This window comes from Pimephales promelas, chromosome 20 (assembly GCF_988280905.1).
Source record: "Pimephales promelas chromosome 20, fPimPro1.hap1.1, whole genome shotgun sequence".
In the NCBI taxonomy this organism is placed as follows: Eukaryota; Metazoa; Chordata; class Actinopteri; order Cypriniformes; family Leuciscidae; genus Pimephales; species Pimephales promelas.
Genome location: NC_142788.1, coordinates 19850546 through 19864470, shown reverse-complemented (window position 1 = coordinate 19864470; position 13925 = coordinate 19850546). Strand labels below are relative to the sequence as shown.

Here is a 13925-nt window from a genome sequence, read left to right as displayed (position 1 = left end):
TACCTTTAACCCCTTTTGTTTAAATACATTGATTGAGTGTTGTACTTGAATCAATTGAATTTGAAACCCCTCAACCACACAGATTATATTTTCTTAACTATTTGTGTGATGTTTAAAATATTTATAACTAGTGCAGCCAATTGGATTATGGATAATTATTTTAGATTTTGTTTTTGGAGGGTTTTATGTTTATCTGAGCCATTTCTGCTGTAGATCCGGGTCAGCTGGTATGGTTATGGTTTAATTTTCCACTGTGGGGCTGAGAGTGGCCGCTCTTTTGAATGTAATACAAACGCGTCAGTAGTTGCCTTGGTAAAGGTTTACTGATGATATGAGATGTAAATAGTGACTGATTTATGGGGAATGATCAGCTATTGCCTTTTAATTTTATTATTGCTCTGTTTACTTCACTCAAATTGCGTGCTTAACCAGCAACAAAGAAACTGGTTGCCAGGCAAGTGACAAATCCTGAGTGGCGACGTCACTTCACGGGTTCTAACAGCCTAGCTAACAGTGCTGAGAATTCCGGCCCGAGAACGGTTCGTAGTGGAAGCAACTGGAACCGTCCCTAACCATTCTAAGAACTGTTCAGGCCGACGGTGGAAAAGCGCCTAAGCTTTGCCCCCAGCAGGCTTTTGTTAATAACTTTATCTTTGTGGGAATCTCTTTTTATCCTTGAATTTTAAAGGGGACCTATTATGCAAAAATCTAAAAGTGTTTGAACACTGATGTGTGTCCACTGTGTAAACAACCTGCCTATTATGGTAAAATACACCCACTCCTTTTATTTTTATACCCATAAATCGTCTCTCCAAACGAGCTGTTCCAAATTTCCACCTACTCTTAGGTGAGCCTGTGACGATCTGCCCTGTTAGCATATATGCCGCAGCAGTCCGCCATTTCTGTTTCCTGTCTGTAACAGCTGGAGATACAGTGTGCACCAAAAAAAAACAAAAAAACATTGCAAATATTCTTTTATTGGATGTACATGTATCAAACATAAGAGTCTCCATAGACTCCCAGCATCTTAGTTGAATTTTATTAATGTAGGAAATGTGCCAAAGGAAGTTGCTAAAGTGTTTTTTATTTGCACAAATCATTTTATGCCAGACTGCTTCACAAACAAAGGTCAGTTCAACACTGGATTTGCACAAAAGATGTTTCTGATAGATTTGCAGATTAACATGACGGTACATGCTAGTCAATGAGTTGAATCAACTTAACTCTGCAACTTCATAAATTTATCCACTAACCATTCAGAAATGGATGGTTGCATTCTAAAAGTTGTAACTTGAGTCTCTCCATCAGTGTCCGACTCCTGTTTGAACATGTAAGGCTGAACATTTTGGCTGCATGACATTCTCCAGTTTTGTTGTTGACAACAAAGGCCCCACCCTCTTCTGGAAAGAGGGCTGGGAGCAGCAGCTCATTTGCATTTAAATGGACACACACAAAACAGGGTTTCCCTTGTCCGGTAATTACCGGACATTGGCCTGGAAAAAAAACAAAAGTCAGACAAAATTTTCTGCCAAATTAGATTAAAATTGCATAATAATCTCGCCTCCCCTAATGGTACGTTCACACCGGATGCAAATAGTGCGTCAGGCGCGAGTGATTTCAATGTTAAGTCATGCAAAGTCGTGTAACGCAATAAAAAATTCCTGTGGCGCGGTAGACGAGAATACGCCTCATTCGCGCATCAAGTTCGCGAGAATGCCGCGAATTGAGCATCTGGCGCGTTAAGTGCGAATGATTTAGTTAGTGCTATTTGTGCATTCACCTGTTTGACGCCAATTCGCCCCGCATTAACCAATCAGGAGCCTAGCTGCTTGCTCACGTGGTGAAATATCTGGATGCTGCAATAAATGATTTCGTAATATGACTAAATGCCTGGTGTGGTTCTAATGCACAACAAAGCAAATATTTTATCACTTAAAACTTTATTTCAATATACAAGACATGTTCCTTTCTTATACATATTCATAGAAATATCTTTATTTGTGTCCCGAAAATGAACGAAAGTCTTACGGGGTTGGAACAGCATGAGCGTGAGTAATTATTGACAGAATGTTCATTTTGGGGTGAACAAACGCTTTAATTATCATATTGAATTTTCAGAAAGTTCTGGAATATTTTTCCTCTCCTTAAATTTGTCACTGCCGAAACATTGTAAAAATGTACATCATAAAAGCAGCCTTGTGAATTGTTTGCATGTTATCAAGCTAGCAGGTGGGTAAAGTTCATACATTTTTTGGCCTACCCCTCTGTGTTATAGACAGGCATATCCAGGAAGTAGGTCTGTTTAAATAGTGACAAATAAACATGTAGATGTGGTGCAAAGTAACTTTCTCATAAATCATTTCCAGCTGTAGGAAGTAATTGGAAACCATTTTTTTAACAACAATGACATCATACTTGCATGTTCCAAATGTCAAGAAAGGTGTCCATATGATTTTCAGTATTTTTAGCTTCACTGTTTACCAATGACAAGCCCAATGTTAAAGGGTCACGAAGATCTAAAAGCCTGTTCACTCAGAAACACATTTTTAGTGTGTTTAACATTTTAATTTGAAATGATTTTAGACCAACACAAACAATTACATGTTTTCATCTCGGCAGATTTTTCGAACGACAGTAAATAAATAGAAGTTGGAATCCAGAACCGGCTCTCTTACTGTTCACTATTTGGTGTTGTTTGATAAACATCATCAGGAATGCCAAAATCTAAACCCACTGTTTGACTACCTTTCTTCTCCATCACAAGCAAGTGTCAGAAATGGAAAGTTGCATACCACAGACCTTGTGTATCACTGTATCTTTTATTTATTTTGCTTCGGTCTGTATAAACAAATCACATATGAGTTTTTGTGCCGAACATATGTCTTGACTCTTGATGTCAGAAAAATGTTAAAATATTAGATGTTAAGATGGTGACCGACTTAGTTGACGTTGCATACTTTCACCCTTTGATGCAGACTGGGCTAGACTAGCTACAGGCATTGGGTCGGCCAGACTTCAATGACTGATAATTCAGAAACCTTTGTGTTTAAGATCCATTTTGATTTCAAGTTGGCCTGTGGCTTTAGGACATCACTACAGACTTTCATTTGTAATGAGATGTGGGAAATTTAGTAGCGATTGTCACCCAGAGGCTAAACATGTTCTGCTTGTTACTGATGATATTTTTTTGGTGCAGCCAAAGCGATTAGTATAAATATTCAGTTTTTAACAAGTGTTGTTTGTTAGAAAATCTAAGCATGCACCACACAACCATTTTGTATAATTTTTTTGTAAATTATACGGACGTCTATAGAAATTAAGTGTTGTCATAATTATATTTATTTATTTCTTTGTATTGGAAACTCATCTTTGTGATTTAGTTTGTTAACAAATATTTTAAGGGTGCCTTTTAACCAGTGTACTCGTATAATTCAATTTTGACATTCATGGCATTTGTAAAACAAAACAAAAAAAAAATATTTGAACTTGCTTTTCCTTTTTTATTTATTTATTTGAATCCAGAGTTTGGTCTTTTCTAAGTAAGGGCCAATGTGCATAAAATCCAAATGAAGTGTATTGCTTCCGTTTATGCTAGGCTAGGTGTATTGAATGCTTTTCGAGGAGAAAAGGCTGTAGGGGAATTTTAAGAAACAACGGCTGATGTATTTTCACACTGCCCACTTGAACTCCCCCCACCCCCGTGAGATCCAGTTGGAACTGGAAATTTCTAGCCATTGCTGGCTCCCTGCCCACTCCCACAGGCCAGCCCCTATCAGCCGCACTTCTGAGAGGAGGGAGAGTGAGAAAAGAGGGCAGTGCAAAGATGTAAACAGACAAAAGGAAAGCCATGTATATGGCTGAATCATAGTGGGGAAAGAAGTATCCACTGTGTTGTCAAAATGTCAGGTTTAGGCAGTCAAGGTAGAAAGATGGATTTGCAAATACATTTATTTATTTATTTATTATTATTATGCTAAACTAGCCTATATACACTTGAGTGGTTGGTTCTTTCTGTTCAAGCAAATGTTTTTATTTTTTATTTTATTAAATTAAATTATTGTTTGTAGTTTTAGCTTTTTATGCAGTCATTGCATAATTTTTTTGACATTCTTTTTTGTTGTTGTTGCAATAGTGCCTCTCTGAGGTGGGAAAATAAACTGCATAAAAAACTGGAATTTGTAAATTCTCTTAAAGGAACCATTCTGAGCATGTTTATGTTCTCTTACAGTAGTGATTCCAGCAGTAGCTCCAGTGATCGATCTCCAGCTCGATCTGTTCAGTCAGCAGCTGTACCTGCCCCTTCTGCTCAACCCCTACCTTCACTGGACAAAGATGAACCTCGCAAAAGTTTTGGTATCAAAGTGCAGAACCTCCCTGTGCGCTCAACAGGTGAGGCTTTTATGAGTTTGTCAAATTAAGTCAAAATAAAGACATTGAAGACAAATTTAAGGATTATTTTGCAACATGTTTTAGTGAGACATCGTTACTAAGCGGTACTATAAGCATTATGCTCTTCCTACCAATTTTAGATACAAGCCTGAAGGACGGCCTTTTCCATGAATTTAAGAAACATGGCAAAGTCACATCAGTTCAGATTCACGGTGCCTCTGAGGAACGATATGGATTAGTGTTTTTTCGCCAGCAAGAAGACCAAGAAAAAGCTCTTAGCGCATCTAAAGGGAAGCTGTTTTTTGGCATGCAAATTGATGTCACTGCTTGGCATGGCCCAGGTTAGTTTCTTGCATTTAGAGCACAATTCTTTGTTGTTATTAAAAAGTTTTAATAGTAGCATTGGGCCTAACATTGTTCTCTAATCTGTCACTGAAAAGAAACCGAGAGTGAGAATGAGTTCCGGCCTTTGGATGAACGTATAGATGAGTTTCACCCCAAGGCTACACGGACATTATTCATAGGAAATCTGGAGAAAACCACAACCTATCATGACCTGCTGAATATATTTCAGCGTTTTGGAGAAATTGTTGTAAGTAGAATTTTGTAAATGTGTTTTAAAAATTGTGCTAGGTTTTAAAACAAAAAATCTATTTTTTTGTCAACACTGCTTATGTATGTACTGTTTTTTTTTTTAAACCAGGATATCGATATAAAAAAGGTAAATGGTTCCCCACAATATGCCTTTCTCCAGTATTGTGACATAGCAAGTGTCTGCAAAGCAATTAAGAAAATGGATGGTGAATACCTTGGCAACAACAGGTTAAAGGTGAGGATGGGATCAGATTAATCAAGTGATTCAAAATGTGTTTGTCTAAATTTAATTTTTTTTTTTAGCTATGTACAAGTAACAGACAATCTTCATTCAGTAGAATATTTTTTAGAGAAGAAACAGGAGTATACATATTGGTTGACAAAATGGGTTTTCTTTCCTGCAGCTTGGTTTTGGCAAGAGTATGCCTACTACATGTGTATGGTTGGATGGCTTGTCCTCCAGTATTACCGAACAGTATCTAACAAGGCACTTTTGTCGTTACGGACATGTTGTAAAGGTATTCATCCTGTGCATGATTTAAAGTTTATGTTGTTTTTTTTTTTGTTTTTTTTTATTAAACTCATGTTCTGTACACCATTTCAATAGAATAAATGCATTCAAATTTGATGTTTACTTGATTTCTTTATATTACTCTGTTTTTAGGTTGTGTTTGACCGACTGAAAGGAATGGCTCTTATCCTATATAATAATATAGAGTATGCGCAGGCCGCTGTCAAGGAAACAAAGGGTTGGAAAATTGGAGGAAATAAAATAAAGGTCTGTAATATAATATAAATTTTACCACTGCACTTCAAAGTGACTTGACAAACTCACTATTTGTTTGTCTAGCATTGATAATTAAATTTGTTTGTAGGTTGACTTTGCCAACCAGGAAAGCCAGATGGCTTTCTACCGTTCAATGCAGGCATCTGGACAAGACATAAGAGATTTCTATGAAATCATATCTGAACGAAGGTGAGATGTTGTGTGTTAACACCTCTTTCATTGTGTAGAATCATGGTGCCTTTATATCCTTTTATATTTAATCATTAATTTATTTATTTTTTTTGCAGAGATGAGCGCCGGCCGCCATATCATGAGTTCACAGCTGAGCGGGCGTACTATGAGAATGTGCGTACCCCAGGTTCCTTCACAGAGGATCCACGTCGAAAATATCCTGCCAGAAGTCGAGAGTTTTATTCAGAATGGGATCCTTACCAGGGAGATTACTATGATCCGCGATACTATGATGACCCCCGTGAATACAGGGATTATAGAGACCCATATGAGCAGGATATTCGAAAGTACAGCTACTTACAAAGAGAACGTGAGAGGGAAAGAGAGAGGTTTGAAACGGATCATGAACGTGACCATGGTCGACGGACAATTGAACACAATCAAAGCCCATCCCATCCACGTCGTCCCACTAGCCCTGCTGCCTCCCCATCCCTTTCCGAACGTCCTCCCAGTGACTCTGAACATCATGTTTACAGCCGCTCATCTGAGCGAAGTGGCAGCTGCAGCTCACTTTCTCCACCACGATTTGAAAAGCTAGATAAAATTCGTTTGGAGAGGCACAATAGGAGTGATAAATCAGAGAAAGACAAATCAGTCTTTGAGGCAGATCGTGGAAATGCAGGAGAAAAAGAAAGACGTGCTGGACGTAAGGAAAAAGGAGACAAGGACAGGACTGAGAAGCAGAAGTTGAGGAAATCAAAACTTGCATCCCCCACTGTTCCATCGTCAGAGACGGAGCTTGAACTTGACAGAGACACTAGCCCAGAAGCTAGCTTAAGTTTGCGAGGTAAAGCCAGTAAATCATTCATCAAAGACTACTCTGGAAAAGGAAAACTTGATCTGCCACCTTGTGTTGTACAGCTGACAAGAGTAAAGGAGAAGGAAGGGAAATTAATAGATGGTATCCTCAGTGAGAAACAAAAAACAAAGGTTGGGAGTGATCATGTTCGTTCTCCAACCACCCCACCCTCAGTTGATCACAAGAGTATGCCTTTCCGCATAGACGCTCAGGCTAGAGATTTTTTTAAACACGGAAAACATCTCAAGGAGAAGGGCTTGGCTAGTCAAGTTGAGGTTGTGGATAAAGAGGGCAAAGTGAAAAACAAAAAATACTTCAAAACTGATCTTCAATTTGACACCAGCTCGTCTGTGGATGCTGACCGCTTGGCTGCACGAAAGAGGCGCTTTGAAGAAACGTCTGGAAAGGCTGATAATTTGAGGAGGATAAGTCAGGAGGAGGATGACGGGAAGTTAAGGAGATTTATTGATGTACCTTTGCTAAAAGACATTGATTATGATAAAAAGTTGCTACGAAAAGAAGCACACAAGAGAGAACAGAGAATTAAGCCAGAGAGGATGGTTACTGTTAGTACTCTAAATGAAGAGCTAGACACTGTAATGTCAGTTGGCCTCAGTCTAGACCTTCAGGCCCGACTTGGGGAACCAATTGAGGAGGCAATAGATTCCTTAGATAGTCTTGATCAAAAGATGGGTTCCTTTGGAGCTAATAGTCAACCAAGTTTCAGTATTGCGGTCTCTGATGATGGAAGTGTAGACATGGAATTTTCTAGAGACCAAGAACAGCAGCACTTAACTAGCTACAACGTACTCTCCTCAAGCCTGGAAAGAGATTCTGAAAGCAAGGAAAGTTTGGTCTCGGACATTGATCATTCACGGAGTTGCAGAAAACAAATGGAGCAGAACCGTCGCCTACAGCAACAATTGCTGGAGTGTGATAAATCTGATAAAACTGAAAGCACACCCAGCACTGATGCAGAAGACTTTGAGCATCGAAGTCTTGTCCATGAGTTAGGAAAACCACCGCAAGATGTAACTGCCAATTCACCACCCACCAAGCGAAAGAAGTTAGGAACATTTGAATTTGATTTTGGCTCTAAAAGAGAGCGAGATTATCAGAGGTTTAGACGGATAAATGATGAACCTGAAAGGAGACTTGCTTCACTTCCAGGGACACCCTTTTCTGAGGAGGAGAGAAATGCATCACAATTGCTGGACAAACAGCCAGATTCACCATTGGCAATGGACAAAAATTGCTTGCATTTTGATGTATCAAAATACAATATTGGCAAAACAGAGCACCAAGGGCTTTTGCCACATGCAGAGATTTTGAAAGTGAAAGCACTTGTGACAGAAGAGGAGTTCTGTTGGGAGAGCAATATTAGGCAGACCACACTGAGAGGAGAAATGAGCTTCCCTACCAGTTTTGTTAAACGAGAAAGTATCCGGAAACGCCCTGAATGTGAATTGGAGCCTGGGGAGGTTCAGTCAGACTCTGATGAAGATAGTGAAAGTAGGCACCTTTCACTAAAGCTGAACTCTTTCAAAAGAGAGCCTGAGGAGAAGCTTTCAGATGTAAAGTCCTCTGAGTCTCTTGAAAAGAATAAGTTCTATGAATTTGCATTGGATAAGACCATAACGCCAGACACCAAAGCTCTACTCGAGCGTGCTAAGTCACTTTCTTCATCTAGGGAAGAAAACTGGTCTTTCCTTGGCCATGACTCAAAATTCAAAAGCTTTCGAAATAGCACTGACAAGGAGAAGTCTGAACCGACTCCAAGACCTATTCCTTCTTGGTACATGAAAAAAAAGAAAATTCGCTCTGATTCTGATGGAAAGTTAGATCCTAAAAAGGAAGATGCCAAGCCTGATGAACAAGAACGACAAGAGCTCTTTGCTTCACGCTTTCTTCATAGCTCTATATTTGAACAGGACTCAAGACGACTTCAACACCTTGAGCAGAAAAGTAGCGACCCTGAAGTTAGAGTTTGGAGAGAGAGTATTACAAATGATTCCAAAGGGGAGCAAGCTGGGGCAGGAGGAACGGACCTCTCTCAAGAACCAAGAGTACTTTTTCATAGCCGCTTCTTAGAACTTCAACAAAGAGATAAGAACCAACAGCTGCCCATTTCAGAAAGACTTAGTGTAAATGATCAGATGGAGGAGAAGACACTGGATGAAGAGTTTGGGCCATCCCCCAATGCATCAGAAATTTCCCAAGAGTTGTCAGTAAGTCATATCCCAGCTACAACATCACCAATGTCTCTCTCTAAAGTTTCAGAGACTTCTGTGCAGCATGATAAGCCAGTTTTGCCCTCTACATTAATAAACCTAGATGGTCAAGCAGTTTTGAATGAGCGGCCTGATGATGCTCCAAAAGATTATTCTCCATTAATTAACATAAAGGAGGAGAACACAGCTGTTGCAGTGAGTACTACACCCCCTGAGCCCATGATAAAGGAAGATGTGTCTGTCAAAGAACCTAATGAAAAGCTGGGTGAGTCCAAAAGAACTGTAAGCCCAATTGTTGAACAAGATATTGATGTCAAACCTCCTACTCCTGGTGCATCTTTAAGTAATGTTGAGCCAGAATGTGATCCTTTTCAGGCATCTTCTCCATCGTTTCCAAAGCCCAGTCAAGCTCAAGAGATTGCTGAGCTTTCAGAAATAAAAATGGAACCTGCTAATACTTATCTTCACAAGGTTGCATCCCCACTAGATGTGGAGCTGCCAGACACAAAACCTGAGATTGAACTGGTACAGACACCACGTAAACAACCTAAAAGTAAAAAGGTAAAAACTGTCTTACCAGCATCAACACTGATCTCTCAAGTTGCTAATGAGAAACCAGCTACACGAAAGAGTGAACGCATTGATAGAGAAAAGCTAAAAAGATCTTCATCCCCCAGAGGAGACTCCACAAAACTGATTGCTGACTCCAGAAACTCTACGAAATCTCCTGTTCACGCTACAGATTCAGAGCAGGGCCATGAATCAAACACAAATGCCAGAACACGACAGCGACGGAATGTACGATCTGTCTATGCAACACCCCTTGAGGATGAAGCTCCACAATCAGGAAAAGAGATTACAGAACCTCCCCGTGTCACCCGTAAGCGCTGTAGTGATAAGGAGGCTGGAACACAGCATATGGTAACCACACTTGGTAGAAGAGGTCGTCCACCCAAGACTCGTAGAAGAGGTGATGAAATGTCTCCAGTTAAGGGAGATCATACCAAAAATTCTGAGAGTGAAGACTCTGAAAATAAAGAGTCAGCATGTAGTGGAGAAATATCTAAAGCAGCAGAGGCATGGCGCTCTCCACGATCTCAAAAAGGGCAGACTTCGCCAATAAGAGCAGGACAAAACAGAAAAACATTGAAATTGGACAAAGTGCCAGGTAGCCCAGAATCCATTCTGTCAGACAAAGCAGGGGTTGATGCGTCACCTGCTCTCGATCACCTAGCTGAATCCAAAGATGAAACTACAGTGCAAATTGGACAGTTGTCACAAGATACCAAACAACATAACATATCTAAAAAAGAAAATGAATTTGCACATTCTGGTAAGGAAAAAACAACAGATGCCGACATAGAAATCACTCCTGTAGAAAAAACACAGCCATTAGAGAAGAAAATCAGGGCATCAAGACCAACAAGAAACACCAAAACAATGCCTGAAGATAAGCCTGTGAACGTTATTAATCTCACTGTGGATGCAGCTAAGAATGCCCTTCATTCAGGTGAGGACAACGCTGTAAGTTTAGAAGGGTCTTTGAAAACCAAAGCCCAACTGTTAGGAAAAGAAGAGTCAAACATCCCAGTTTACCACAAAGAGGAAGTTGTGCACAGTACTGATGAAAAGGATGAGTCTCTTTCAGAAATGGAGCCTCCCACTGATCCCGTGGCTGCCTTGCTTGCCCGTCAAATGGAACTGGAAAGAGCAGTGGAGAATATTTCAAAACTTACAGATGAACAGCTTCCAGCACCTTACAAAGAACCTTGTACTGTACCACCAACTCAAACACCGCCTGTTATAGTACAAACTGCAGATGAACCCGAGGTAGAAAAGCCTGCCAATCCAGCAAGTGAAACTGAACTGGCAGCTGCAATTGATTCCATCACTGCCGAGGATATATCTGGGGATGCAGATGGATTTTCTGCTCCAACAACATACACCGCCCTCCTTCCCACACCAGAGACACTTGCTCTGCCTGTATCAGGTGAGGTTACTGAACCTGAGACAAACTCGACTGTAAAGACCGTTGTACAATCTGATCAAGATAGTGTTAAAGTTCCAGATTCAAAATCTCATCGAACTTGTAAAACAGACACTTCATTCACAGAATCTCCATTAGCCGAGGCAGCCAAAAAAGGAGGAAGAGCACGGCCAAAAACTCCAAAGAAATCCAGAGGTCGGAAGGTTTATTTGAACAGAAAATTAGACATGGCTGAGGATGCAGTGCTGGAACCTGAATCCACTACAGTCAAACTTCCAGAGTCTATCCCTGAAGAGATTAAAACTGCCAACCCTAAGGCAGCGACATCAGCAGCTGCAGCAGCTGTAGTCACTGTTGCTGCTGCATGCAAACATGAAGCTACATCTACAGTGATTTTGGACACACCAAAAGAGGCAGAACAGCCTGCTGTCGACCAGCCTGAACCTCAGGAATCTGCCTTCCACTCTGGAAATAACAGTCCTTCTTATTCAAGGACACAGCAACCGTCTCCTGAGCCAGTAGCATCTACCCTTACTTCACCTACAGCCTGCCTGAATTCACCTGCATCCTCTAAGATTCCTCTCTCACCCCTTGAGTGGAACACCAGGACAGAGGAGAAAGGAATTATCCCTAGACCTCAAGTTAATGTGTCTTTGTCTACACCAGGAGTTGGGGTACCTCCAGCAAATCCTCCCATGCCTCCTGACACAAAAGCCTCGGATATTGACCCAAGCTCCAGCACATTGCGAAAGATTCTAATGGAACCGAAGTATGTATCTGCTTCAAATAGCAATGCAGTCCCAGGTATGAAGTTCACATCCACCATAGCAGATACACGGATGTCTAATAATGAAAATTCAGTTGAGGCTGTGCTGCCTTTAAAGACCTCTCTACCTGAAGATAGACCTAGCCCTATAACTCAGCTTGTACCTTGTACAGCACCCCCAAAACCACCTCTTCTGCAACAATGTGGTACTCCGCAGATCTTAAAGGAGAAACTGGCTATAACTTCCACTGCTACTTCAGTCATTAGTCGGATCCCTATGCCCTTTGATTTCGAGGACACTCCTCGGATCTCTTTAAGCAACCGTAGCTCTGGAATGTCCATACCCAAGCAGAAGTATTGTACAGGTTTGAATGAAAATAGCAAGTATCATGGACTTAACCCCTCTGAGGATGGCGGAAGTGTTGGGCGCCCTGTTGTTGAAAGCACACATTGTAACACAGGGTCAAGTACTGGTTTGAGGGTCAATACATCGGAAGGTGTGGTAGTGTTGAGTTATTCTGGACAAAAGACAGAGGGACCACAGCGGATCATTGCTAAAATAAGTCAAATCCCACCAGCCAGTGCAGTTGATATTGAGTTTCAGCAGTCTGTAACAAAATCGCAGATAAAACAAGAACCACCATCTCACCCATCTACACCAAAAGGATCACAGACACCTACGGGTTATGGACATGCAGGGGTAGTATTAGCTGGCCAAACCTTTAGTGCTCAGCCTGTTATTTCCTCGGTTAATCAGGAATGTCCTAGCTCTGAAAAATCTGAACCATCCTACCACACTGGTCAACATGGAGGTTCTGTGAAAACCTTTCAACAGTCCACAAGCCATCCTCAACTTCTGAGGTATAGCCAGTCAATTGCACAGCAGCAGCATTTTAAGAAAAATGGAGTAACTGAAACCATTTCAATGAAAACGGATTTAAAACCATCACAAAACTTCACTGTTAAACCAGTTTTAAGCCCACACCATCCATCTTTAGTAGGCAATCACATTTTAAGTTCAAGTGCTCCACATGAAAGAGTGGTCACACAACCCAAGCAAGATTCACATTCTCCAAGGTCGTCAGGCCATTCCACGTCACCCTTTCCAAAAATTTGCCCTCCTAGTAGCTCAGTTGTTTTGGGTCCAGCTGGCCCTTTATCTCAGTATGTGTCAAATATACACCATGCTGAGCAGTCCGTGATAATGCCCCCTCATAGCGTCACCCAGTCTATGCCCATAGGTCATTTGTCCCAAGGAGATGTCAGAGCCAGTACGGGATCGTTATCTGGAATAGGTTATGGAATCCGTTCAGAAAACCTCTTATCGCCTCGATCAGCACCTCCACAACGTTCCACTACTCCTCAACCTGCAGTGATCAGAGATGTTGTGCTGAAGTCACATGCAGGTGTATCTGGTGGTGGCCAGGTTGAGACAAGCAATGATGATATGCTGAATCTCCCACAAGGACTTCGTAGAGCTTCTGCACCACAGTTACAATCGGAAAGCATAGTAATGCAGCCTGAATTCAAAGGTCTGCATCACAGGGCATTGCGTCTAGATCAATATGCCAGAGATGTGCGTTTACTTGTGCATCAGCATTTAACTGACCATTCAGGTGTTGTAGAAAATCGCCAAACACGAACACCAGAGGCAATGCAGTCATCTTCACACATATCATCTACTTCTAAAGCTTCTCCTGTGGTAAAGAATGCTCCACCAAAAGCAATGGAGCTGAAGATGACACCCTCCCCTCACTCAGACAGCAGGATAATAGGGCACACCCCTGGGTCTGTTATGGTATCTTCCCAAGGAGTTCAATTGATTCATACTGGAAATCCAAACTCCATGTCTGAATACTACAGAGAAATGCGTGGCTTCCATTCTCAGTATCCAAGTCATTCAGTAATTGGAATTAATTTGGCTAATCGTGGAATTGCTGCATCTCAGGTGAGAGTTTGTGTTGTGCTCTACAATTATAATTTATGCAATACAATTATCAGTTATGTTAGCCATGATATAAGTGTTTCCGCTACATTCACTCTGCTGTGGTGGGCCGCCACACCTAAAATAATCCTGCTACTGCTGCAGCTTCTCAGTGAGGTACGAAAATGTGCATACCATCGTGTTATTTGTTAAGCCC

The 13925-nt window shown here is 41.1% G+C and overlaps 1 protein-coding gene across 3 annotated transcripts in view; it reads left to right on the top strand.

The window, feature by feature from the left end:
• spen (spen family transcriptional repressor) overlaps positions 1–13925 on the top strand; it is a 33931-nt gene that overhangs the window by 15228 nt on the left and 4778 nt on the right. For 2 of the 3 annotated variants that reach the window (XM_039651612.2, XM_039651614.2), the window contains 8 exons: positions 4229–4389; positions 4530–4730; positions 4830–4981; positions 5093–5218; positions 5388–5501; positions 5648–5761; positions 5859–5959; positions 6058–13732. In XM_039651612.2, the coding sequence (XP_039507546.2) occupies positions 4229–4389; positions 4530–4730; positions 4830–4981; positions 5093–5218; positions 5388–5501; positions 5648–5761; positions 5859–5959; positions 6058–13732 (8644 nt within the window). The remainder of the gene's footprint in view (positions 1–4228; positions 4390–4529; positions 4731–4829; positions 4982–5092; positions 5219–5387; positions 5502–5647; positions 5762–5858; positions 5960–6057; positions 13733–13925) is intronic. The other variant, XM_039651613.2, reaches the window with a different exon arrangement.